Source organism: Podarcis liolepis (assembly GCF_965112155.1).
Source record: "Podarcis liolepis genome assembly, chromosome: 7".
In the NCBI taxonomy this organism is placed as follows: domain Eukaryota; kingdom Metazoa; phylum Chordata; class Lepidosauria; order Squamata; family Lacertidae; genus Podarcis; species Podarcis liolepis.
Window position 1 is genome coordinate 71,125,564 of NC_139561.1, and position 26,796 is coordinate 71,152,359.

General features: G+C 41.5%; 2 protein-coding genes across 5 annotated transcripts; one reads left to right on the forward strand and one right to left on the reverse strand.

The window, feature by feature from the left end:
* Positions 1–675: 675 nt before the first annotated feature.
* SNRNP40 (small nuclear ribonucleoprotein U5 subunit 40) lies at positions 676–16,622 on the reverse strand. 2 transcript variants are annotated; one of them, XR_014528084.1, is made up of 10 exons: positions 16,312–16,574; positions 14,430–14,559; positions 12,583–12,676; positions 10,184–10,349; positions 9,239–9,361; positions 8,489–8,609; positions 6,578–6,660; positions 5,396–6,146; positions 2,021–4,514; positions 676–1,119 (listed from the first exon to the last, which is right to left on the reverse strand). XR_014528084.1 is itself a non-coding variant. In XM_083511338.1 (10 exons), exons 1-10 carry the CDS (start codon positions 16,456–16,458, stop codon positions 1,070–1,072), a joined length of 1,080 nt encoding a protein of 359 aa, XP_083367464.1. In that variant the 5' UTR covers positions 16,459–16,622; the 3' UTR covers positions 676–1,069. The 2 variants fall into 2 exon arrangements, 1 of the variants encoding a protein (XP_083367464.1); XM_083511338.1 differs by having other exon boundaries at positions 2,021–2,124; positions 6,085–6,146; positions 16,312–16,622.
* Positions 16,623–16,645: 23 nt separating this feature from the next.
* ZCCHC17 (zinc finger CCHC-type containing 17) lies at positions 16,646–25,657 on the forward strand. 3 transcript variants are annotated; one of them, XM_083511339.1, is made up of 8 exons: positions 16,646–16,780; positions 18,297–18,416; positions 20,153–20,210; positions 20,380–20,480; positions 20,840–20,931; positions 22,035–22,135; positions 23,747–23,994; positions 24,826–25,657. In XM_083511339.1, exons 2-8 carry the CDS (start codon positions 18,375–18,377, stop codon positions 25,006–25,008), a joined length of 825 nt encoding a protein of 274 aa, XP_083367465.1. In that variant the 5' UTR covers positions 16,646–16,780; positions 18,297–18,374; the 3' UTR covers positions 25,009–25,657. The 3 variants fall into 3 exon arrangements, with proteins under 3 accessions (XP_083367465.1, XP_083367467.1, XP_083367466.1); XM_083511341.1 differs by having other exon boundaries at positions 23,747–23,880; XM_083511340.1 differs by lacking the exon at positions 16,646–16,780 and adding an exon at positions 16,783–16,905.
* The last annotated feature ends 1,139 nt before the right edge of the window (positions 25,658–26,796 follow it).

Consider the following 26,796-nt stretch of genomic DNA (forward strand, 5'->3'; position numbering starts at 1 on the left):
TTCAAACACTTTAGCCTCCATTAACCTGAGACTCTTGTTTGTGATTTTGGCAGCAAATTGGCAAAACGGCTGCTTTTCTGCTTTGCCACACTTCCAACCACACATTTATATACATATTTATTCTCTCATAGGAATAGCAAGTTCTGTGCTTTCCAGAAACCCTTGAGAATTTGTAAAGACGTTTCCTACCCTTAAAAACAATGGAAGAAACAGACTATCATTTTGCCAACTAGAACAGATTCGCTGAATGACACCCTGTGAAGATCCACAAAGAAGGTATGTGCTGAAACAATACTTTCTGGAAAACAATTCTGGAAGCCGTCCAGAGTGGCTGGAGAAGCCCAGCCAGAAGGGCGGGGTATAAATAAATTATTATTATTTTTTATTATTATTATTATTATTATTATTATTATTATTATTATTACTTGACCATCATCCCAGTACATCAATGGAACATTATTAAAAGAAAGTAGAATATCATCTGTGCGGCATCATTGCCACCTGTGAGATTAAATTTTATACTATTGCTTATTTAATTGTCCATTTTCTTTTCTTTTTTGCCCTTTGTGTGACGTTCTCCCCCCCCCCCCGCCCTCTGCCCCGCTTCTATGTAGATTAAACACTGCTGAATAATGGAAAAAAGTATACATAGCAATAAATTCCATCAACACACAGTTTTTGCAAAGTATTCTATTTATTTTCTGTATAAAAATGACAAGCAAACCTGGAGGGAAACATGAAATATTAAACGCTCCACATTTTACAAGTGTCAAATGATTTCAATAATAAGCCGAAAGCACATTGTGCAGGGAAAAATAAGAAATCTGTATGTCCACCTCAAAAATCTTAATACTTCAAAACCAGAAGCCTTTTCAATATTCTGCATAACATGGTCAAGAATTCAAGGAGGGATCCTCTAAAACACAGGTGGTTAATATTTAACTCTGTACATGAAACGGCATTTTCTGAAGTCTCTTCATCTTCCAAGACTTTGTGCAGAAAGATCTAACTTGGCCAGAAGCAATCCGGTTCCACACATCCAAGATAACAACTGTGCTGGCTCTCTTCCTCACTGGATCTCCCCCATATACAGCCTTTTGTCACTAGATGCAGAAAGTACTGATGGGAAGAAACACAAACACATTTGAAGAAAATGTGAAGGATCAGTTTTGACCATCTTATTCCACCCCTCTTGTACTTCCAGTATCACTTGATAACTAAATTGACTCTCACACGCATGCCTCAACATGTATGCTCTGACCAGAATGGCCTAATTTTTCTAAAATGCAGAGTTTGGGTCTTTCAACTCCTACTAAAGTTCAGGCAGCTACATTAATAATTCTAATGTGTTTTCTCTAACAGTAGCATTGTTATGACTTCCTCTGCAAAACAAAACGCTAGAAACTGTCAATACTAGAAAGTAGCCACAAGAGGGTGCAGCCTCTCAAGAATCTTTTTCATCAATGAAACAGAGCAGGGATGAGAAGTCTGTGGCCCTCCTTGCGCTGTTGAGCTCAAACTCCCACTGGCCCCAGTCAGCATGGACAATGGTCAGGAATAATTGGAGTTGAAGCCCAACAACATTTGAAGGGCCACACAGCACTGTTATGGTACCAGTAACAAATTCTGAGGTCAAGCATGAGAAAGAAAAAGTAGATCTCTCCCAGCTTGATGTTTGCCTGCCCCCATCTTAAAATTTATGTCACCCCGTTAAGCGGCTGAAAATTCTCTGGAGAGGACAGATCCAACCTACTGGAGTTCAACTAAATCCCCCCCAAGTAGGTTATATTTCTGTTGTTTGTGTTTTGTAGCATTACTATACCAAGACAACCCAAAAGAACAGGTCAGGGAGGGAAAGAAAGAAAGAAAGAAAGAAAGAAAGAAAGAAAGAAAGAAAGAAAGAAAGAGACTCTCTGTGCTGGCTAACAGATTCTCTTTACAATCAAGAATTCACAGAAGTCATGTTCCTTAATTAAAAGCACCCACTTCCAGGCTTCCTGGCAATTCAAACAGAACTTACTAATTGGCTCCTCTGGATGAAAAGCCACTTCATTTATTGAACCAGCATGGCCTGGCAGCTTGTAGAGAATTCTTCTGGAGGTCGTATCCCACACATAAACAAACCTGTAATGAGAAATAACATGAGTAAGAGCCTCCCAATGGAATGAACTAAAAATAAAAGAGCAACTCTGTTTTGACCCAGTTACTCAATATTTCAGGATCTCTCATAGCTATGAGCTGCTGTGTTTACTAGAGACTACCCAGGAAGCCCTTTTGCTGTACCTGGATCTGATATCAGCCTGTCATATTACTGTAGAAAGAAAACCTGTTGCCTGCATGACCTTAGTTTGACACCACCTGCTGCTGGCTTTAAGTTAGTAAAAGAAAACCTAGCTAATTGATAGATATCTTGAATTTGGAGATGCAAGTCACCGAGTCTGAATGTAGCACTGAACGTTCAGTTACTGTGAATGTAGCATTACACTGTTACTCATTTCATGACTCATGAAGCAAAACTACTGCAAAATTTGAAAAACCAGCTTGCTTGCTTTAGTTATATCATGGGATATATATTTCTGTAAAAAACTAATATTGCATCACTGTCTGACTCAGTACTGTGGATAAAGTAACACTGCTTATTTCTAATATATGAAGTCTGTCCGTATACAGTAAGCCTGTAACTTATTTTTAACTGGTGTGCATTCAGCTTCATTATTTGTCTTCAGTACTTAGTATTCCACAAAAACTATGTGTTGCTGCATTTGACAGCCTCGAACCTTAAGACTTTAGGCAAACATGTCTTTTCATTTGCAATGGAAAGTTGCAATTTACAGCTCACAAAAGTTCACTAAAATGCAAAGTCAAATCTTTCAGAACTTCATTTCTGATCATCTGCTGCTTTAGCAAACAATGCTGTCCTGTAACTTACAAAAGCATCTCTAGTCACAAGGTGTTTTTCTGAGCATCTGGAAAATCCCAGTAATTTGCTAATAATGCTTTATGAAAATCTGCCCCTTGGATCTTTGCACAATAAATATGATGCATTATAATTTCTATTACATTCTGGCAACGGACACAAAACACTCATAATGTGGAATATTTTTGTTTCCCATCCAAGTATGTTGTAAGATATGGTTTGAGTGTACTCAAATGAGAATAGGTCTTCTCCAAAAGGGGTGAGCAATTTCAAACAGAATATACGTACTTTGGAAGACAATAATGGGCTTTTTAAGTGACAAGAAGTGAGGAATACTACTCTGAGTGACACATGAACCAAACTTAAATGGCTCACTAAGGCGATGGCTGAGCAGTCCTAGGTAAGGACTTTGGCCACAATCCTATGCACAGTTAGTTAGAAGCAAGACACATTGAACCCAGAGGAGGTTACTTCCAAGTAGCCATGCACTGGCTGCTATTTGACCTAGAAATACAGATGTCACGAGACTTGTTTGTTTTTGCTGCAGCAGATGAACACAGATACTCCTTCAGAAACCTTATGTTGATATGCATGGGAGGCTCAAGACGCAAGATTTAACAAGTTGACTCTTCAGTGCTAATCCTAACACCCTGTACTCAGATTCCTTCTGTGACTTCAGCCAGTTAAGCTCTCAAAGCTATTGGGTATTAAAGACTGGTTAAATAGCTACTGCCTCAAAAATGTTTCACTGCCTTTCAGTTATTTCATCATTTGAACCTTGCAGTACGGGGACTGGAAATGAGAGACTTATGCTGCAGATAGCCTGATAACCGAAACTTTCTAAAATTCAGTGCCCCCAATTTTAAGAAGTTGCCATTCTGAATTGAATTATGACCTTGTTATGGTCTGATTCATCAAATCCATTAAGTATTTTCCAATGTGTCTGCACTGTTCCCTCTCATCTTGCTTTGGTTGTGTCAACTTTGATGCACATGGCAACGGAACACAGAAGTATTTAATGCGCTTGCTTAGTGCCATCAGTGAGTCTCCAAAGAAAAGCCCAGCTTTTAAGCATATCACAAAACAGGGAAAGAAATTTTGTAACACCCCATAAGACAGGAACTAATGCTCAAAATTCAAGGATTTTACTACAAATTGCATTATGATACATGCTGAATATTAGTGATGCTGAAAGACCAGTTTTTCAGTAGTTATGACTTTCACCAGAAAACAAGACGGAGACCTGTCCTGTTTGTAGTTGGAATTCATATCCTTTACTAAGTCGTAAGGGTGCCCTCAGCAACATATTGTAAGCAACACAAAAGAGCAGCATACCCCTCCTACCATAATTACTACCTTCCGGATACACCCCCTTCTTTCCCCTTTACAAGATCACCAGATACATAAGCCACTGCTCATCACCAATCCATCAACATGGTTTGAAATAAGTTAACCAGCAGTTAATGTACTATATTTAGAAAGCTGTCTCACTTGCTCTGGCACCAACATTTGCACAGGAGGTGGGGAAGGAAAGCATGATCGCAAAGCAACTGGCTGGACTGAGCAGGCCAAGGTGTCCTTGAGTTAGGAAATGTCACTATATATGATCAAGTGGGCTCAGGATGTTGGACATAACATTATGTCAGCTGACTGGGAATGGTTATGGAACACCGGTATTAAATTTACGGCATGTAATGCCTTAAAGGAAAACATTATGAAAATGGTATACAGGTGGTACATGACCCCAGTCAAGCTGGCAAAAATCTATCATTTGCCCGATAATAAATGTTGGAAGTGTAAAGAGACTGAAGGTACCTTTTATCACCTTTGGTGGACATGCCCGAGGATTAAGGCCTTCTGGGAAATGATCTACAATGAAATGAAAAAGGTACTTAAATGTACCTTTCCTAAAAAACCAGAGGCCTTTCTCTTGGGCATTGTCGGCCAATTGGTGACAAAGAAAGATAGAACTTTTTTTATGTATGCCACAACAGCAGCAAGAATACTCATCGCAAAGTATTGGAAGACACAAGATTTACCCACTGTGGAAGAATGGCAGATGAAAGTGATGGACTATATGACATTGGCCGAGATGACAGGCAGAATCCGTGACCAACGAAAAGAGACGGTGGAAGAGGAGTGGAAAAAATTTAAAAGCTACCTTAAGGACTACTATAAACTTAATGAATGCTAAAATGTTGTGGTTCCCAGAAGCAAAAGGGTACAGGGATATAAGGTTAGACTATAAAAGAGGACTAAGATGATAGAGATTGGAAAGTAACAATTGGGAGTTGCTAGTTGAATTATGGACATTGGGATGCAGAGAGGGGGGGTATGGGGAAGTCCAAGAAAAGAGGTTTATGAAAATATGTTTGAAATTATACGTGTATGTTTGTCTTTTTTAATGTTTGTTTGTTTTTCTTAAAAATGTTGTAAAACCAATAAAAAATTTATAAAAAAAAAAAAAGGAAATGTCACTATGTACATCAAAAGAACATACACCGCATATATTTTCAAGAGAGCACTGCTTGAACTGGGATGCTGCTCTCTTACGGGACTAGAGTGTTAAAGCCAAGTACTTTTCACCCCTTTCATCCCCCCCCCCCCAGTTCATTATGACTAATAGAAGAGATTCTGCTATTAAGCTTCCTTTCCTAGAGATGAACAAGTCTCAGAAGAACAGTTTGGTTAGATATCTAGATTACTTAGCCAATTAAAACTTACGTGTTGAGTAGGCCTTTAGAACCGTGTTTTCAAACTGATGAAGCAGAGAAGTTCCCTTCAAACACGCACACTCCCCCAGTCAAATATCCACTAATTATTCTACATGGAACACACTGAGTGCAACCAGATACCTTCTAGAGTTTAGACAGAGTTGGAAGGGACCACGAGGGTGAGTTAGTTCAACCCCCTGCAATGTAGGAATCTTTTGCCCAACATGGGGCTTGAGGACACAACTCTGTGATTAAGAGTCTCATGTTCTACCGACTGAGCTATCCCAAGCTAAAGAACAGATTCCATTCCTTTCAGGTAGTAACGTGCTACTGCAATACACCTATAAGGCGATACCAGTCTGTCTCCGAGCACAATGGAGAGTGTGAGTGCTAAAGTCCCATGCAGCTTGGTACCTAGAGCACTGGTTTTCAGATGAAAATAGAGGGCTTTACCTGTCTGCAGATCCAGCAGCTATTTTACTTCCATCTGGTGACCAGGAGCATCGCAGGAGATTCTAAAGAACAAGAAAACTTAGTAGCACAATTCCAGGCATACCTTCTTTCCCCAATTCTTTTTGAAATAAAAACTCGCCAAGGCTTTAAGACATTAACACCACTGCAGTAATAATGGCTTGCCTTTGGAAGCTTAGTCTGCAGATATATATTGTACTTTATTGCCAGAAATACACAGTATCTTGTTATCTTATGTGAAATAGATTGTGAATGTCAAGATACTAAAATTTATAGGCCATTACAGCTGCACTTGGGGGTTAAAAAAACCTTGTTGCAGCGGCTTTAATTGGAATTTCTTCTCACACATTAATCTTGAGCACAGACCTTGTTAAGAGGTTTGTGGCAATCTGAAATTTTAAAAGCCATTTACTTATGAATTAATTCTTAGCTGCCATCCATAAACAAGGAGCATTTCAACCAGCACAGAACTCACCTTCTCAAAATTATGTACATTCCCTTGGAGGATCTTTACACATCTCTCTTTAGGGGCAAAGGGCCGAACATCCCAGATACGAACTAGAACAGAGCCCATACAAGCAGTTTAGAACCATAGTAACGAGTATTATCCCACAATATTGCAGATTTGATGGTAAGTAAGCTGATAGGTTTAAAGACATAAGAACTGATTTGCTCGATCTGACCAGAGAGCCATCTAGTTCAGTATTTTGTTTCCCACACTGGCTAAACAGATGCCTCTGGGAAGGGCAAAAACAAAGGATGACAACAAGCACACAGCAGCACGATGTTTTTGAACATGCAGGGTCCATATAGCTATTGGTAGTATTTAGGTAAAGGGACCCCTGACCATTAGGTCCAGTCGTGGCAGACTCTGGGGTTGTGACACTCATCTCGCTTTATTAGCCAAGGGAGCTGGCGTAAAGCTTCCGCGTCATGTGGCCAGCATGACTAAGCAATTTCTGGCGAACCAGAGCAGTGCATGGAAACGCTGTTTACCTTCCCGCTGGAGCGGTACCTATTTATCTACTTGCACTTTGTGCTTTGAAACTGCTAGGTGGGCAGGAGCAGGGACCGAGCAACAGGAGCTCAGCCCGTCACGGGGATTCGAACCACCTACCTTCTGATCGGCAAGCCCTAGGCTCTGTGGTTTAACCCACAACACCACCCGCGTCCTCTTGGCAGTATTTACCCACCCAAAATTTGTCAAAATTCCATTTAAAGCCATCTAAAGTCAGTGGTGGTTACCACATCCTGGGGCAGTGAATTCCATACTTTACTTATGCATCATGTGAATAAATATTTCATTTGTCCAGAATTTACTGGCCATCACTTCCATTGGGCAAGCCCAAGTTCTAGCATGGTGAGTTCAAGAGAAGCTGCTTTCATTATACACTCCCATCTAAAAGCTACACAGTCTCAAAAATTCCAGCCATTTTTCACAGGGAAGGTGCTCCAACCACTCAATCATTTTGGGTTACTCTCCCCCCCCCAACTTTCCCAGACCTGTAACAACCTTTTTGAGATGGCAGCAACCACAACTGCAGACAGAATTCAGGTATAGCTAGCTAGAGCATGCTTTCAGCCACTGACAAGCAGCCTCTAGATGGTGACATGACTACAACTTCACACACACAAACATTCAGCTGTGCAGGGAACAGAGGGAACATTTTTGCAGTCTAGCTTTTAGTGAGGGAAGGGGGAAAACTTCAATTTGACTGAGACTGTCATATCACAGAGTTGGGCTGAGGATGTTGTGCCAGGGTGTAGGGAACCTAAGGGTCAGGCAAGCCAGAGACAAGGAATCTGAAGGATGGACCAAGAAAGGAGGACTTGAAGGAATGGTAGGTGGATTGAGGAAAAAAGTAGTAGACATGGATCATCAAAGAATTTGTTAATCAGAGAAGCAACTAAAAAAACCACTGTGGTGCTTAATGGAGGGGTGCGGAACTTCCAGGTGTTTAAACTCTCACAACTTCTGACCACTGACTATGCTGACAGCATCTGAAGGGCTGCAGGTTCTCAAACCCCAAGTTAAGATCAGGAAAACGGTATGCTATGATGAATGCAGGAGGGAGACAAAAGTCCTACAGAAGCTTGTCCAGAGATGACAGTTAAAGTCTGCATTTTGACAAGAGAATCTGCCAATTGTGGCTTCTTCTATCATTGTAGCAGTGTGCCCTGGCAGCCCTAATGGGACAAAAAGCAGGCTTCTGGCAATAATAAATTGCATCACACTTCACTTACAGTTTTGGCAACTACCCAAAGTCTTGGTGCATTTTAGGAGACATTTCCAAGTTCTGACATACTGGCTGCAAGCTAGTAAAGACTAGTAGTAGTATGCTTGGTTACATGTTCCTTAATGCTATTTTCCAACAGAAACAGTTACCTGTATTGTCCATGGCATTGGAAAGCAAGTAAGAGCCTTCTGAACTCAGACTGAGACCTGTGACAGAATCAGCATGTCCTCTCATTGTGTAAGTTAGCTTGTTCTGACGAAGGTCCCATACCTTTAAGGATATATGAGTAGATATATGGTGTGTCACATACACATACACACACACAGAGAGAGAGAGGTCTTTAAAGTAGTTAGCTCTATATAGGGCTGTTGAAGCTTTCAAGTGAAGTTGCAAAATGAGGAGCAGAGCCTAAACAAATACATGGAGATTTATTTATTTGTGATATGGTCTCTTAGACTTCCAATGTCCTTGTAAGACAAATAACCTATGCCAGGTCTTGAAAGACAAAAATCCCAGCATCTGTTGACCAATTGCCCTTTTAAAGGAAAGGGACAGCCCATAACAAATAATTAATGGGTCTCCTGCTTCTGATATGAGGGCTTTCAGGTCTCACTGTGTGCCATCTTCCTGGCAAAGGGAGAGCTGGCACTGCCTACTCGTCTTCACAGTAGAACCTTATTCCCACCACCCCGAGAAAACTAGAAGCTACCACTGTCTTCTGTTTCTTCATTGCTCCTTCTGGAGGTGGCTAAGTGTTCTAACGAGAGAGGAGAAGGGTCAGGGGCAATGCAAAACTTAAAACTCGTTTGAAACTAGTTTATTTTTCAAGTGCAGATAAGCCCTTTGTCCAAGTTACAAATATGGAATCTAAGGAAGGTTCATTTCAACAAACAGCTTACCTTGATATCATTGTCTATGCCTCCAGATATTATCTGATCACTGGTATCATTGAAGGTCACTGCTAACACCTGATATGTATTTTGAAATGTTTGAACAGCAGCTTTTTTCCTGATGTCCCATAACTGGAAGCGAAAGCAAACAAGATAGACATTCATAACCCACCCTTCACCACAGGGTCCAAAAATAGCTCAATACAACTAAGCCATGAAAGGTCTCGTAATCCTGAAGGCCTGTGCACAAAAGGTGCACCCTGATTCAACATTAAAAAGTACTTGCTGACAAGGGCAGCTGTCCCTGGGAGGGGATGGCATTCAACGAACTGGGAGTCAACACAGAAAAGGCTCTCTCACACACTGCTGCCCCATGAACTTCACATAGTGTCAGAACTGAGAGCAGGGCCTCCTCCGCAGATCTTTTAAAAAGTCTACATGGGAGGAGGTGGTTCTTCATATATTTGGGAGCCAAGTCTTTTAGGGCTTTGTAAATGGCGGCACCTAGAACTGGGCTCAGAAGCACAATGGCAACTGTACAGCTATTTAAGAACTTGTGTCCTGTCAGTCGTGCCCACCAGCACCTTGGTCTGTGCGCCAGTTGCAGCTTCTGAACAGTCTCCAAGAGAAGGCCCACATAAAGCACATTGTAATAGTCCAGATTTGAGGTTTCCAGAGCATAGATTGGTGCGATTATCATGCTCACGTTAAGAGTATCTTCGAAATGATAAATCTACAAGTGTAGGTTTTCACAGAAGCTGGAACCGGGTTCACATTTGACTAGTTGATATTGGTGGAAAGAAAATAACAACTCCGTATCCCAAAAGAATGTACCTCTTTAACAGAACTCTTTACTCCGCAAGCAGCACCTAAAAAGACAACTGCTTACTGATCACATAAACCCACACCAGTATTTACTATTTACATTGCAAGACGACAATTATCCATACTAACCTTTACTGTTCCGTCATCACTGCCTGTACAGACCAGCTGAGGTCCACGTCTTGCTGGGTAACAGGAATTCACAAATGATGTGTGACCTTTGAGTCTTTTCACCCTCTCTCCTGTCTCACTATCCCACACTGCTACAGTTTTATCGGTGGAGGCAGAGAATAGCATGCTAGGAGAAAATGCAATGCTGATGACGTGCTGAAAAGCAGCATTTCACATGTTTTAAAAGGTATTCAACATTCAAATAAATGGCCCTTAGGTAGAAGACAGTTAAAAGTGACCACAAAAAGCAAAAGACACCTACTACTAACTGTCAAGCATTTTGCCCAGAATGCCAGCCTTCTGATGGAGGGGGAAAGGGAAGGCAAACATACTCTTTTGGTCCTACTTTGTGACAAAATCCAGTTATCCCAAAGGGTTTCCAAATATGCAGTACAGTGGAACCTCTGTTCACGAACGTAATCCATTCCAGAAGACCGTTCGAGTTCTGAAACATCTGAAAACCAAGAACTCACTACAGAAGCCTCAGTTCAATTGAGAAAATTGAAAAGCAAGCAGTGGAAGCCATTCAACTTCCGAGGCGCGTTTGAAAACGGAAGCATTTACTTCCAGGTTTTTGGCGTTCCGAAACATTTGGCTTCCGAGACACTCGAAAACTGAGGTTCCACTATATACAACTACCGCAGAATCTTTATTTAACTGAAACATTTTTACTGTTGCTCTTTACCTAAAAATGCTCTCAGAGCTGCTTACAAAAACAAATAGAGAAAAATCTACTCAGGATGAAACGGTTAAATCTGCTATGATTAAATGGGCACAGGATGTTGGTCATAACATTATGTTTGCTGACTGGGAACAGTTGTGGACCACAGGTATGAAATTTACGGCATGTAATGCCCTAAGAGAGAATATTATGAAAATGACTTACAGGTGGTACATGACACCAGTCAAGCTTGCAAAAATCTATCATTTGCCCGATAATAAATGTTGGAAATGTAAAGAAACTGAAGGCACATTCTTTCACCTTTGGTAGACGTGCCCAAGGATTAAGGCTTTCTGGGAAATGATATATAATGAACTGAAAAAGGTATTTAAATATACCTTCTTGAAGAAACCAGAGGCCTTTCTCCTGGGCATAGTCGGCCAATTGGTGTTAAAGAAGGATAGAACTTTCTTTATGTACGCAACAACAGCAGCAAGACTACTCATCGCGAAATATTGGAAGACACAGGAGCTACCCACACTGGAAGAATGGCAGATGAAAGTGATGGACTACATGGAATTGGCAGAAATGACTGGCAGAATTCGTGACCAGGGAGAAGAGTTGGTGGAGGAAGATTGGAAGAAATTTAAAGACTACTTGCAGAAGCACTGTAAAATTAAGGAATGTTAAAATGATGTTTGATTGAAAATAAGTGGTACTGGTAAAAAGATTTTTAAGAAAATGTAAATAGGGATTGATAAAGGATAAATGCTAGAGGGTAAGGATTTGCTGAATTTAATATCTGAACTGGAATACAAAATGGGAGGTGTGAGGAGGTCAAGAAACTAGTGAATGAAGTATAAGATATGAAAATATTAATCTATTTTCTGTTTTGTTTTTTGGTTTTTCTTTTTCCCCCTTTTTTCCTTCCCCCTTTTTTTGTTAACTGTTTTCTATTGTGTATTCTTTATGCGTTTTGTTCTTGCATTTTTTCATTTTTGTAGTTTTCTTATGTTTAAATCTTGAAACTTTTTATTGTTTGTGAAACTTTAATAAGCATTACTTTAAAAAAACAAAAACAAAAACAAATAGAGAAAAATCAGTAACTGTAAAAATAGGTGGTGTGTAAGTTACAAAATCTTGTACAAGGTGTAAGTGAATCGCCATCGTGAATAACCTTTTGTTATTCCAGGCAGCCATGCACCACTCCAGTCCCCAAAGGCTTTTACTACTATTGGCATGTTGCTCCAGGATCTGTTTGGCAGAAATCAGGAAAAGCAGCAGGGAATAGTGGAATGGACTGAATGGCTACAATGTGACGGTGACTACCTGCCTGTATTCCTATCCAACTTTTCTCCCTCAAATCATAGGGTTGTATTCAGTGCCCGTCCTACTCACAATAGACCCACTGAAGTTAACACACATGACTAAATAAGGTTCATTAATTTCAGTGAACCTCCTCCAAATAGAACTTAGCTGGATATAACCCACAGGAAGTTCATTTCTTGCACATGCTTTCAGAATTTGTTCTGAAATATTTTGACATATTAAAAAGAAAATCACCAAGTGACTAGAACCAACAACCAGCAAAATATAAGTACACAAGCTTCAGTAATATACTCCAAATGACAAAAAGTCATTGCTAATCAATTAAACAGCAGATAAAAATATCCACAACAAGAATTATATATGTACTAACCTGCCATCAGTGTTATAATGTAGTTCCATAACTGCTCCGCTATGTCCTTTCAGAGTGGCATAATTATCACAGTCCCCATACACGTTCCATAACACTAGAATCAATGCAAGATCAAGATTAAATACTGAAGTCATGTTGGCATTTCCAAGTGATAAATCCTCTTAATGAATCAGATGCACTTTTCAGATTTAATGCTTAGCCTTCAAGTAGGTATAACTTCCAGAAACAGATGGTGGGTGGTGGTTGCTTTTAAGAAAAGAGCATCATTTTTTACCTGGGGAAAACTCTTCTATACCTAACAAAGGCAGTGAGAGAAAATATTCACAATCACTTCAAAGAAACTGTATTGCAGTATGTAAGCACACGAAAATGTCTGTGGTTCATCATAAATGCAAGATCAGATTCTTTTCAATTTAAAATGTTGATCTTCACGCTATGTGTGTACTTTTGAGTTCACAAGTAAACCTTAGTAGATACTAGCATGCTAGTACAATGTGGCCTATGTGTTTTTAAAAAGGCTACCATCCTACTGAGTAACAGATGAAAAGAACAGATGCTCTCATCTGGCTTACTGTTGCATCCTATGTGAACATCATGGTTTGTTTCACTTCCCAGGATTCTTGGTTCAAATTAACTGAGGTAGGGATTGTGATTTTTGCTCCCACTAGAATTAGAGGAGAAACAAACCAGGGGTTGTTTGAGCAACCATGGCAAACCATTGTTTATCATAGCATGTAAACTGGGTCAGGTATTCTTAATATTAATTTAAACTAGGGTTGCAATCTGTAACTGATTATGGACCTTTCATTAAAGCATTTATAATTAATTACTTTTCCTTATAAAACTACTGATGGCTTTTCTAGCGGATAATATCTCTTAAGATTCCCATTGTGGCGACTTCTACTCAGCCAGAGTCATCAACCTTTATGGCCTGTAGGCACCCAAGAAACTGTCATTGGCACCATGCACAGCAGACAACCACACACACATGTGTCGTCACTCCACCCCAGCCAGCAATTAGGCTTTAAAATGCCCTAATTAGTGAAGGGTGTGTAGAATTCCTGGCAAGTCCAGCTGGGGAGGCAAGAGTTAACCTTCCATCCCCAGCTGCAATCTCCAGGAAGATTCCCCACCGCTATTTATTATTATTATTATTATTTAATTAAATCTGCATACTGCCCTTCATTCATAGATCTCAAGATGGTTCACAGCATAAAAACACAAGATAAAAACACAAAATTCATAATAAAAACAAAGCAAAACAATAACTCCCACTTCCCCTCATGCTTGGGGGTCACATAACTAGCTAGCATGCTGCAGGCTTATTTGTCATCAGAATTAACCAGACAAATTGCTCCGCCAACTAAGAACTGCCATACACCACCACTATCATGGAGCCAATTGAAAGCTTTTTCTAAAACCTATTTATCAAGCAGCAATTTGGGGGAAGGGTGTCACAGCTGGGGGAGAAGGATTGACCCTGACCTTCCCAGTCATGATCCCAATATCACTTCTCCCTAGTTGCAATTAGGCAGGGGTAAGACTATTGGCTACAATAGAAGGTTTCATTCAATGCAAATATGATGAGATTGAAGTGTGGGACTCCATTGCACTCACAAGCACCATGCGAGTGACCCATCACATACACCATTAAAACTTTGGTACAGTATTAGTCATACATAAGTTTACTTTTAATTAATTAAATTAGCTTACTTTGGTTGATTTACTGTTATGTGTCCTTCGTTAATTTAATATGCTGTATGCTTTTCTTTAAAAAAAAGCACACAACTAACCCAATTAGTTTTAAGCAAACAAATTGTATTTAGAAGTTTATAACGTAGACTTACATATCAACCTGTCGAATCCAGCTGATGCTAAGGTGGCTCCATTAGGATGAAACTTACAACAGTAAACTTCTCCTTCATGCCCCGAAAGCAACATTATAGGTGCCTGGAGAGAGGAACATCTTGGGGGGCCCTGAAATATGAAAAAATGCAGAATACCCAACAAGCTATAAGAGAGTCTGCATCCAAATGCAGAAAAGACTATTACTCATAAACCAGTGATGAGGAACCTGTAGCACACAAGATGTTGGACCCCAACAGCCTCAGCAAACATGGCTAATGATCTGAGATTATAAGAATTATAGTCCGATATCATCTGGAGGGCAACTGGCTCTCCATCCCTGATCTAATGTCTTGTGGCAAAGGTAAGCACTTCCACCAGTCTGAAAACATGACAATTTAGCCCTGAAGATTAATTCTAAAAGCTGTAACACAAACCACTTACAGTTTCAACAAATGCATTAAAATACCCTAACCTTGTTCCGTTCAGATGTTTTGGACAATAGCACTCTTCAATGCTAACCACTGAGCAGGCTAGTTGGGGCTGATGGGAATTGTAGTGTAATATCTGGAGGGCCTTGCAAGGATTATCCCTGGATTTTGGTATAAAAATGACTGGCAATTGGCTACTACTGAGAAAATAACTTCTAAATTACGAAAAGAACAGAAAAACAAATTTTATGTAACATGGTGGTCATTTATTCAATATATAAATAAAACTGTCCTTAAAGATAAAGCATCGTTGAAGACATGGCTATCCTGAACAGTATGGCTTGCACTACATTCTTCTCTGGAATGACTCTTTGTGATTGATAAAACAAATTTTGTATTGGGGCATTATAGGCTGGCTATTTGGATATCTTGTGCTGAGTAATAATAATTATTTACGATAATGTACAACCTAACAACTCTTATGGGGGTGGTGATGTTATATATTTGTTAGAATGTCCAAAACACCAATAAAAATATTTAATAAAAAACAACAACAACCCAGGAGTGTGTTGGGGAAGGCTGGTCTAACTGATCACCCAGGTGAAAGAAAAAATCAGTAACTAATGCAAACTAATTATAGTCACTTGGTGCTCAGTGGTCATTCTCGCAGCCATGTGTGCTATTAAAATACTGAGCTAGAGGAACCCATAGACTCAGCATAAGACAGCTTTCTATATCTGTTACTCTAAACACTAAGCACAGTTACAGAACCACAACGATGGCAATGAAAAGCTATTTTGACCACTCATTCAAAACGATGTAGTTCTGTGTAACAGAATGGACCTTTCCCTTTAACAACTACCTCCACTGCTTATTCTCCTCTTTTCAGAATGCTAGCCCCTCAAGACTCCCCCATTAGTTCACACTATACACACACACACACACGTGTTTCTGAGACTAGTGCGGTGTAGCAGTTGGTATGTTGGACTGTAACAGACTTTCAGTGTTGGGACTCTAACACTGCCAGACGTTGTTGGACCACCATCATTCCTGGACCACTGGTCTCTCTAGCCAGGGATTATGGGAGTTGTAGTCCAACCATACCTGGCGACCCCCAGGTTGAGAAATGTGGACTATATACCATGTGCACCTGGACTACTTCTGGGTGGCGTAGTGGTTAGAGTGCTGAAGGGAAAAAACGCGATATAAACGCAATAAACAAACAAACGGACAGGGAATCGCGAGGCCGTCCAGAGGTCGCACCGCATCTCCCGTCATCCCTAACCGTGGGCTACGCTGGCAAGGGCTGCTGGGAGTTGTAGTCCCACAGCATTTAAGCTTCCTCGGGTTCCCCGTCTCCGCTTTAAGGCCTCACTCGCTATAACGGCGAAGTAATAATGCATATTAAAAGAGAGCGGTTGGGCGCGCGGCCTCCGCTCCTCAGGGCACTCACCGCCTGCAACAAGGCGCCCGGGGGCGGCTGCCCAGCGCCAGGCCCCGGCCCCAGGATAAGCTCGTGGCGGGGCTTCTTAGCCCCGGACGCCGTCGCTACCAGAGCCATATCCGGGCCGGGCGCTTTCCGTTTCTGTGGGTCGATCATCGTGCTCCTTCGTCGAAAAGGTCTCGATTCCCCTCAAGGCCTCAAAGGCGCGTCAAATTGAGGGGAAACTGACGCCTCGCCGTTCCTATTGGCGGCTCCCTACCAAGGCCCCACCCCCTCCGCGACGTCTCATTCGCGGACGCTATCCTTCCTCCTCGCGGCTGCTCTCGCGCCGCTTCAGCACGGAGCCTGGCCCTGATTGGTGGAGCCGGCGCAGACGTTAGACCTCGCGTGGCCGGCGCTGGAGAGAAGAGGCGGAGCGGGACGGGACGGGTAAAGGGACGGCGGTTGCTGTGGGGATTTTCGTTGTCTCCCGAAGGTGGTAAGTCGGTGGGAGAAGGAGGAGAGGGAGGAAGGGCTGCGGGGATGGGAGAGAGTTCGGGCCTTCACTCCACGTAGGCCTACTCGGGAGTAGGCCCCACTGTCTTCAATGGGCATTGCACGCAGGTAACTGGGTGGAGGTGGAGGAGGCGGCCTTCCAAAATAAATCAACTCGGATCATTTTTTTCCTTGGTGGAGTCGAGATTCCTGTTCAGATCCGGCGAGTTATTTACATGGCCTCTGGGATCCCAAAATCATTGAGGAGAAAGTGATAGTTCACAGTGTCCACCCATACAAGACCATTCAACAATAATCGGTTGAGGCACTCTCTCCTAATAAACATTTATTATAATGACACCACGCAGGAGGAACGTCTGGGAATGGGAGGTTTCCCTCCCATTACAGAACAGCTACAAAAATTATTATTTTTAGCTGACAAATATTTGTAAACATTCAGCGTTTGAATTCTAGGGGTGGTGAAGATGCATTTCAAACTGCACAAAGAATGTAACTAAGGACCACAGTGTGTAATGGTAACTTTATTATTTATACCCCTCCCATCTGGCTGGGTTTCCCCAGTCACTCTGGGCGGCTTACAGCATGTCTGAAAACATAATGAAAACATCAAGCATTAAAAACCTCCCGATACAGGGCTGCCTTCAGATGTCTTCTAAAAGTTGAGCAATTCTTTTATCCCCTTGACAGTTCAACAGGGAGGGCACCACTACCGAGAAGTCCCCCTCTGCCTGGTTCCCTGTAACTTCTCTTTTCGCAGTAAGGGAACCAGCAGAAGGACCTCAGGGCTGAGCGATGGGGGTGGAGACGCTTCTTCTGGGCTGAGGCCATTTAGACTCAGAAATGTACCGTGTAAAAGGAACAGGGTTTCCACATGGTTAAATTTGGGATTTTGTGAATTATTGAGCATTTTAGGTACAGTGGTACCTTGGTTTACAAACTTAATCCATTCCAGAAATCTGTTCTTTAACAAAAGCGTTCTTAAACCAAGGCGTGCTTTCCCATAGCAGCGGGGGACTCAATTTACAAATGGAACACACTCAACAGGAAGCGGAACATGTTCTGCTTCCAAGGCAAAGTTCACAAATCCAAACACCTACTTCTGGGTTTGCAGCATTCTTAATCCAAGTTGGTCATAAACTAAGCTGTTCTTAAACCAAGGTACCACTGTACAGTGGTACCTCTGGATACGAACTGGATCCGTTCCGGAGCCCTGTTCGCATCCAGAAACAAACGCAACTCGCGTGCGCGGGTCGCGATTTGCCGCTTCTGTGCATGTGCGTGAAATCATTTTGACCATCTGCACATACGCATTCCGTTACTTCCGGGTCGCCGCAGAGTGCAACCCAAAAGCGCTCAACCAGAAGCAACTTCAACCCGAGGTATGACTGTACTAGGGTGCCGCTAATAATGAGTGAAGGAGAAGCACTTTAAAACATCTGGGTACTGCCTAAATAATTTGGAAATTAGTATATGAGTGAGTGTCTTTGATTGCATTTCAGTAAAAGAGATTTATGCTTCCAAGGGATAACGAAAAATCTGGCCAGGAGATTTGTGGGAACTTCTCATAATTTAAGGCAATGGAAGTAATTCCAGAACTCTATGATATTTTCCAAGGAGAGGTATGTGCTAAAACTGTTACTTTTCAGAATGTAATGAGCTTTGAAATATTTGTGTCTGCATCAGATTGAACCATTTAAATTGTCTTATGGACACAGCCCAGATTTAAAATATATTCAGAATAAATGCTTGAAAAAAGTAAGAATATCAAATGACCCATGTTTAACATTATTTGCGTATATTAAAGGATTAGATGTGCAAGAAGGTCAGAAAGTTATCATTCATCTCTCAACTGTAGCCAAAATGACTAGCAGAAACATGGTAAAAGCAGAAGACCCCCAAATAGCAAGACTGGCTAATTAAACATTGGCCAAATAGTTAAATTAACTAATATCATTAAAGTAAGGCAGATGGGACAGCAGGAAATAATGTTATTGAAAAGTTGAGCTTTTATATAGCTTATTAGAATGAAAAAGGTAATGAAATAATGAAGCATCATGTGCTTTTGAGCGAAATATAATACCATAATGAAAAGCTATAAGTTCCTGGCAGAAAAATAAATGCTATTTAATATAGGCAAATATTATTGAAATTTATTGTTAAATATTGAGATATTATATAACCATGCACATGATTAAATTGACTTTGGGGAAGGGAGAATATTATTACTAATAATGAAAGTAAGGATAGTAAAAACTGATAGTAGATAAATGCATGCAAATATAAGAGGAGAAAGTACTCTCATCATGATCTTATTTTAATAAGTGACCTTATTTTGCAATTTTCCTTTTCCCTTTTCTACATGAATTTATATGTTTTACATATGTGCTTATATCCATTTTGGAAAGCTTTCCGCTTTATAAGTTGGCAACTGGAAAAAAAGAGAAAGTAGTAAAAAAGCTGCAAGCCTGAACAAGGAACTTATGTCTGAGTAAATAAGAATGAATAGTCTTAATATTCCTCTTAACAGCGCAGTCATGTTATCTTTTTACTCCTGAAAAAATCCATAGACTTGGATAGGATATATCTGAAATAGGGAATTCTTCCTTTTGCAGCCTTGTAAACGAGCCCATAAGTTTATACCCTGTAAAATGTTTTGGTACCCTGCTGGGGTCTGACAGAAGAGGAATGGAGAGTTCAATCTTTCCTGCAGCAGCTTGCTGAATTTTTCTGATGGTTATGGAGGTGGGGCCTTCCATTCTTCAAAAGCTTGCTTAGTTACTATTCTGATCTCAGTGGTGAAACAGAGTGCTCTTTTCCTCCTCTTCTAGTCTGCACACATGCACACAGAATTCCATGTAGTTGCCTGCATGCAATCTCATTGTCACTCATTACTGCTGGCCTGGTGCTTAAATACAAGGGTTGGATTTTGGCAGGCTTCATTGAGACTAGGTATTCAGGTTTCAAATGTCTTAGTGGCCATTTTTGGTTTGATACCTTATAATTTAAAACCCATAGTGCGAACCTGGGTATCTCTGCTTGAAAGTAAGCCCCACTGACTTCAGTTAGACTTGTATTAAGCTAAGAATACATTGGATTGCAGTCTAAATAGTAGACTGCTTTTGAAATGTACAACATGGAATGAGCTGGGGAGGAGCCATACCTGCACATAAACATCCCAAGTTCAGTTCCCTCCATGTCTAGGTAAAGAGGTCAGATAGCCATTGATGAGAAAAACTTCTTCCTGAAACTCTGATCAGCCAGTGTCACAGTAGACAATACTGGATTAGATGAAAAGTTACTATAGGGAAATAGAATGCCAACCCTTTTTGACCAATAAGTGTTATTTTCTTTACAGGTTGCTTCTGTGACAGAATATGGAGCATTCATTAAAATTCCAGGAACAAGGAAACAAGGTTGGGATCTCTATCAGTTGTATTAAATGGTGTTTTGGTTTTTATAGTAAAAGATTAGAAATCAAAATACAGTGTTAACCCATTAGGATTCTTAAAACATTTCTGTTCATTTCATCTGTCAAAGAACATTACTTAACAAACTTTTTTTCTCCGTCATACTTCTTCTTAGGCCTTGTACACAAAAGTCACATGTCAAACTGCAGGGTGGACCAGCCCTCAGAGTTGGTGGATGTGGGAGAAAAAGTGTGGGTGAAACTTATAGGAAAAGAGGTAAACATTACTGTCCTGTTTCTGAGGTGATTGTAAAATAGGATTTTGCACTTAAACAAATTACATGAAGGTTTTTGTTAAGAAAGAAGTACACACTCATCAACTTTTTACTTTGAAGAAAGTACCCCACAGTCCTGTCAATGGCTGGTGTTGCGTTTATGTTAATGTTGATTAATGATGAGAGGCCCGGTGGGAAAACAGGAGATGCAGTACTAGCTGTGAAGACTCTTTGGTCGGGGTGTTTTCCCTTCTGTGTAGAATGTTCCTCACCACAAACCCCTGGTTGATTTGTTCCTTGAAGTCTGACCAAAAATAAATAAAATAAAATAAAATTCAAAAGAATATTTCCTTGTTTTCAGAAGACAGATGAGAAGTTAAAATTGTCTCTTTCGATGAAGGTTGTTAATCAAGGAACTGGAAAGGACCTGGACCCCAACAATGTGACCCTCGAGTAAGCAAAATATGTTGCACTTATGTGGGGGTATGGACTTTATTGCATTGCCCTTTATTCTTCCTTTTTTATTCTTTCATTTTTCCCTTAATCCCCAGGATGTGTGGCCCTCCAGATGTTGGACTGTAACTCCCACCCCACCCTATCAGCATGACCAGTGGTCAGGGATGATGGAAGTTATATTCCAACAATATCAAGAGGCCATGGTTTCCCCATCCTTGCTGTATCACAATGGGCAGTGGTGCTGCTAGGGCCAAATTTCTGGGTGCATATCTGTGACTTTGCAGCCCAGGTGGCTCCAAATGACCCGAGAGACCAAGCAGCAGCCAGCAGGACAGGATGTGGTGATTGCACTGTGGCAGCAGCCAACATTCCAGCAAGTTGGAATCCTTTTTATTGATTTCCCCCAGGGCAAGAGTGACAGTGAGGGGAGCCATTCAGATTCTGCCTTGGGGTTGTTGGACCAATGAAGACACAGGGGCAGCCGCAGAAGTTTCATTGGTTCAGCTACCACAAGTTGATGTCTGATTAGCTTACCTTGCTTTCACTCTTGTCCTAGGAAAAATAATTTAAAATTAAATGGTGTATAGTTCGCTGGAGCAGAGCCTCTGTTGCCAGGGCAGAACTATCTTTTTTTGTGTATCCTGGAAGGTAACCTGCATCTGCCCTGAGATATCTCCTCTTCCCAAAGACTACAGAACCCGCCCCCCCCCCCCAAGTCAGATAGCCATAAGCTCCCCTCTGTCAAAAAGCCACACACAAAGAAAAGGAGACCTGCTATTCCCAATTGCTTCAAAATAGATCACATGAGAAGCAAAAGGCAGGGAGCCAGGATGTGCCTTGCACAGGGTGCTATTGTTGCATGAATCCTGCTTGTTCCAATTGGCTGGGGGGAGTACCCTGTCCGCATTGATTTATGTGGGTCCCCTGGAAGACACATTGATTGGTGCTCCCCACAAGCTGCAGGCCATGTTTAAAAATGTCTGACTTAATTTCTGACGTAAAGCTCCTTAGAATTTTGCTGTTGGCTTCAGCTGAACTAGGATTACACCTCAAAACAAATGGTTTTGTCTGTGACTAAAATCTTTTATGTCTGCACACAGTCAAGATGCACGGAAGAAAGGCTCATTCAAAGACTACACCAGCCAGAAGATCACTCTAGAAGCAGTCTTAAACACAGTTTGCAAAAAGTGTGGCTGTCCAGGTATGTTGAGGTCAAATTCCTATTTATTTATTTATTTTAAACATTTGTGTCATATTGCCATAACCTTTAAGGTATTGGGTCTTACCTTTGTGTATTTACAACACAAGTGAGAACTGGGCCACTTCTTTCTAACTGAGTTACTGGGGTTCAAAGAATAACTCATCCCTGTAGCTCTTGCTTGGTGGCCATGGTCCAGCTACTGTATCTCAACCTAATCTATCTCACAGGGCTGTTGGGAAGGTAGAAAGGGGTGGGGGGCACTTTTTTTTGCCAAAGGGTGGGATAATGGTTTGTTTAATAATAATGCAGCAAGGGCAGCGAAACTTTGAAATATTGTTCACAACATCTTCAAACTTCATTGTGAAGCTATGAATGTTAGAAATATTTAGGGGGTGTTATTACAGCACAAGTGAGAACCGGACCACTTCTTTCTAACTGAGTTTTCGGGTAGTCAAGTCTGCTTATCCATCAAACTTGGCAGCAATATCCATATTTGTATAAATTATACTTGCAAATATACCTTATACAAATATACCTTATGCCAAAGGGCTGGGGTGTTTTGTTTGGGGGAGAGTTGTTGCCATTGTTTCTTTGTATACTTTAGGTTTTGTTGTCATTTATTTGGAAATTTTTCAGTTTGGTTTGTATTTTTTTTAATGTATTTTTATTAAGGTTGGTTTGTATTTTTAATATTTATTGTCTGTGAATATTTTTGTTGTTTTTTATGGTGGTTTTTATGTTGTAAGCTGCCTTGAGGATGGTTTGAACGGTGGAAAGGAGGCAAACAAATAAAATTATGTACCGTATTTTTCGCCCTATAGGACGCACCGTCCCATAAGGCTCACCTAGGTTTTTTTGGGGGGGGGAAATAACAGGGGAAAAATTTATTCCCCCCCCCCAGGCGCGGGGCTGGGGTGGGGGAAGCCCGAGCTGCCCCCGACCCCAAACCCCAAACAGGCAGCTCTCTGCAAGCCGTGGGAGCCCAGCGCTGGCTCCCGCTGCTTGCGGAGAGGTGCGCGAAGGCTGGACGCGCTGAACTCAGCGCGCACGGGTTCAGCATGCAGGCAACTCTCCGCAAGCAGCGGGAGCCCAGCGCCAGGCTCCCGCTGCTTGCAGAGAGGTCCACAAAGGCTGGAGAGCAAGAGGGGTCGGTGCGCACCAACCCCTCTCGCTCCCCAGGCTTCAGCGAAAGCCTGCATTCGCCCCGTAGGACGCACACACATTTCCCCTTCATTTTTGGAGCGGAAAAAGTGCGTCCTATAGGGCGAAAAATACGGTATGTATGTATGTATGTATGTATGTATGTATAAAAGTAATAAAGTCCTCAGTCACAAATACCAGCATGAGTGGATGTGGAAATCAGCAATTCCCAGGCATGCTGTAGGTAGAACTCTTACCTCCTGCTCCAGTATAGCCAACACAAGCTTGCTTTGTAGCCTTCCTCTTGCAGTTTCAGGAACTACAGGCCATAATGGTAAAACTTTCTGTAGCTAGAAAAGATGAATAGTGCTGTGTTACTTTAAGGTAGTAGAAAACACGGTAGGGGCGGAGAGGTGGTAACCAACAAAGTTTGTTTTAGTTTTTTAATTTTTTTAAAACATTGTGTTGAAGGTCATTTTGCAAAAGATTGCTTTGTGCAGCCAGGAGGGACCAAGTATACTCTGATTCCAGAGGAAGACGAAATCCCTCCAGAAGAAGAAAAGAAGGCACATAAATCTGAAGATTTTGTGAAGAAGAGAAAAAAGGTAAAAGATTGGCTGACAGGATTGAGTACAGGTAACAGTTCTATTGCCACATTCATTGAGAACAAGCTCAGCAAGCTGCCAGTTACAGTGATGTCAGCAATCTTGTACATAAAAGTAAGTCCATTTGAATCCCAGTGTCTATAGGGAGTGGGCCTTTGCACTTTTTAAAAAGCTCTTTTCCCCCCAAAGCGCTATCTAAACATACTTAAAGAGTAAAAAATATTTGGTGCTCTGTGCTTAGGATGTTTAATTTTCTTATCCAGGGGCAAAACTAGGCTTTATGTGATCCAAGTCAAAGACTCAATTTGGCGCACACGCACATACACACACGCACAGAGGCTGGGAGCCTTAGTGAAGCTCCTCTGAAGGCATCAACCAGGGCAAAAACCTGGCTAGCTCCCCCATAGTTACAGCACTGTTATACCTTTACTTTTTTCTTGATTTTATTCTTATAGTTTCTGTATTCTTATGCTGCCTTGGATAATTTATAAAAAGGTGGGATATAAATCTTGGTAATAAATAAGTGCTGCCCCCTTTTCATCTTAGCACTTTGTATTTTGACAACTGATACTGCTTTACCATCTTAAGAAGGGTTAGGAGCTCTGTATCTTTTTAGACTTCTTTTTAGGTTTTGTTCAGTTTTTGCAAATACTGTTGCTGCAAAATGCAGCTTGGATCAGTGAGTAGCAGGGCCAGTTTGCATATAACATTAAGCCAAATAATAGTTTGGTGCATATTAGCAAACATGCAGGTTTAGCTACTCAGCATCGGTCCTGGGTGAAAAGCTCAACGGCTCCAATCTACCCTTAAGGAACCTGCCCATTTGCTAGCTAGCACTAAGCCATAGTTCTTCTTAGTATTACATGTGAACCGGCTTTTAGGGAATTGTTTCCTAATACTCTCCAACAGAAAAGCTTACACACACTAATGTATTCTCTCTAACAGGAAAAAAAGAGAAAAAAGAAACACAAGAGCAAAACTCCTTCCGAACTGGGGGATTCTGACAGTGGTGAGTCAGATGCTGGTGATGTTCAGCCATCAAGGAAGAAAGCAAAACGGACTGAAAAAGCTAGCGCATCCCAAAAGCGAAAAAAGAAGAAGCATCATAAGAAGAAGCACAAGGACTGAGAAGCGGATCCAAGGCCGTAGGCTGTGCTGACACAGTGTGCACCCTCTGGGCTCCTGTAATCTGCTGGAGAGAAAAAATAGTTGAGCTAGTGCAACTTGCATTATAACTAAAGGGGATTCCTCCTTTGTAAAGCAACGTTGTTTTCCTACAATTTTTTTCCACAAGGACTGCCACTTTTCTCTACATGGAAGAAGCCAGCTGCAGTTGGGTGTTCCTTGCCACAGATGTTGCCCTCATTCATGTGAAACACTTGTCCTTCTGTAGCTCCTTTTTCTTCTGGGCCTTGTGCCAGGCAGTTCCTTTGGAGCAACCCAGAGCCATCTCCATGAAGCATGCATGGCACTGGCAATCAGTGCAGCTTCCTTAGCCAGGGTGGCAGCTGTGTGTTGATTCAGCATCTCGCCAGTCATTCTCTGCACGCCAGCAGAAAGAGCAGTGGACTCATCATCTTGGCTGGTCGATTTGTTCTGCACCGGTCACTCCACTGCATTTTTGCCCCATTCATACTGCAGTACTGGAGGAAGAAGAAAAATAATTAACTGAGTATCCCTAGGGGTTGCAAAAGCACAAATCAAAATGTGAAGACAAGCTTTGTGCTTATATTGCTAGCCATTTAAACTCTGAAATAAAGCCTTTTCCCCCTCCCAAGGTGTGATCCCTTTCTGTTACATTTTGGCCAATGGAACAGCTGGGTAATAGAAAGGAAGTAGTCTTTCTGTTGGATACAAAATAGTCTTTAGGGTGTGGCTATTTTCCCAGGCTTGCTTCTGTTGTCTATTAAACGGCAATCTATGGTCAGCTTGTTTGTTTATTACACTTATTTGTGCTTCTGTCATAATGCAGCTGAAGATAACATAGTCTCCCTTTGAGACAGTGACCTAGGCACAGCTTAGTTTCACTGGGGTTACTATATTGTTTGTGGTGTTTATTTTAGACTACTACCTAGTCATCGGTTCTTTCAGAAAGAGTGCAAGAGCCCTTCTACGTTCTGTGCAAGTGCTTCCATCACTATGAACTATCTAGGAAGTCTCTGCCAAAATCCTCTGCTATGAGGCTGCTTCAGTTGGTTTGCTAACCACACGATGTCAGGCAAGTAGAATGAGAGCTCTTATTCCACGGAAGATTCACTGCTTGTGGACATCATACACCTGACTGCCTTTCCTAATGACAATAAATCAGGCATTCTACTGGCCTGGTTTACACATCACATTAAACTGTGGCTAAAGGAAAATGTAATTAAATGTGGACAAGCAGTCTCTGGGTTGATGCTGCTGAAATCATAGGTTCTTTGCTCCTCTCCTGCTTGGAAGGAAGCCAGTTAGGCTTGTCATGACCTGGTGTGAACCTGTGGTCTGTTTCCCCATAAGCATAAGCCTGGGTTTAGGCAACACAAACAAAATTCTGGAATCTTTCCTTGCAGGTAAGGAGTAAAGCATCAACACTGTTAGTGTGCTCTAGCATGCTACTCCTATATATTAAATGATAGCTTATTTTAACTATGGTTTAATGCAGCCCTCCAACCTTGGTGGTTTCCAGGTGTTACAACTCCCAACAGCCCAAGCCAGGATAGCAGTGCATGGCTAGGTTGTGGGAGTTGTAGTCCAGAGCAATTGCAGGGTAGTAAATGGGAGAAGGCTGGTTTGATATGATGTGCAAACCAGGTCCACTTGGTTTTAGTGAAGGGGAAACAGTCATTCTCACCCAGTGCTTTGTTGCTGGAGAATGCCAGTTGGTTCGCAATTGCCTGCAATTAGTCTTTGACCTGTCTTGTAGGCTGCTTGCTTTTT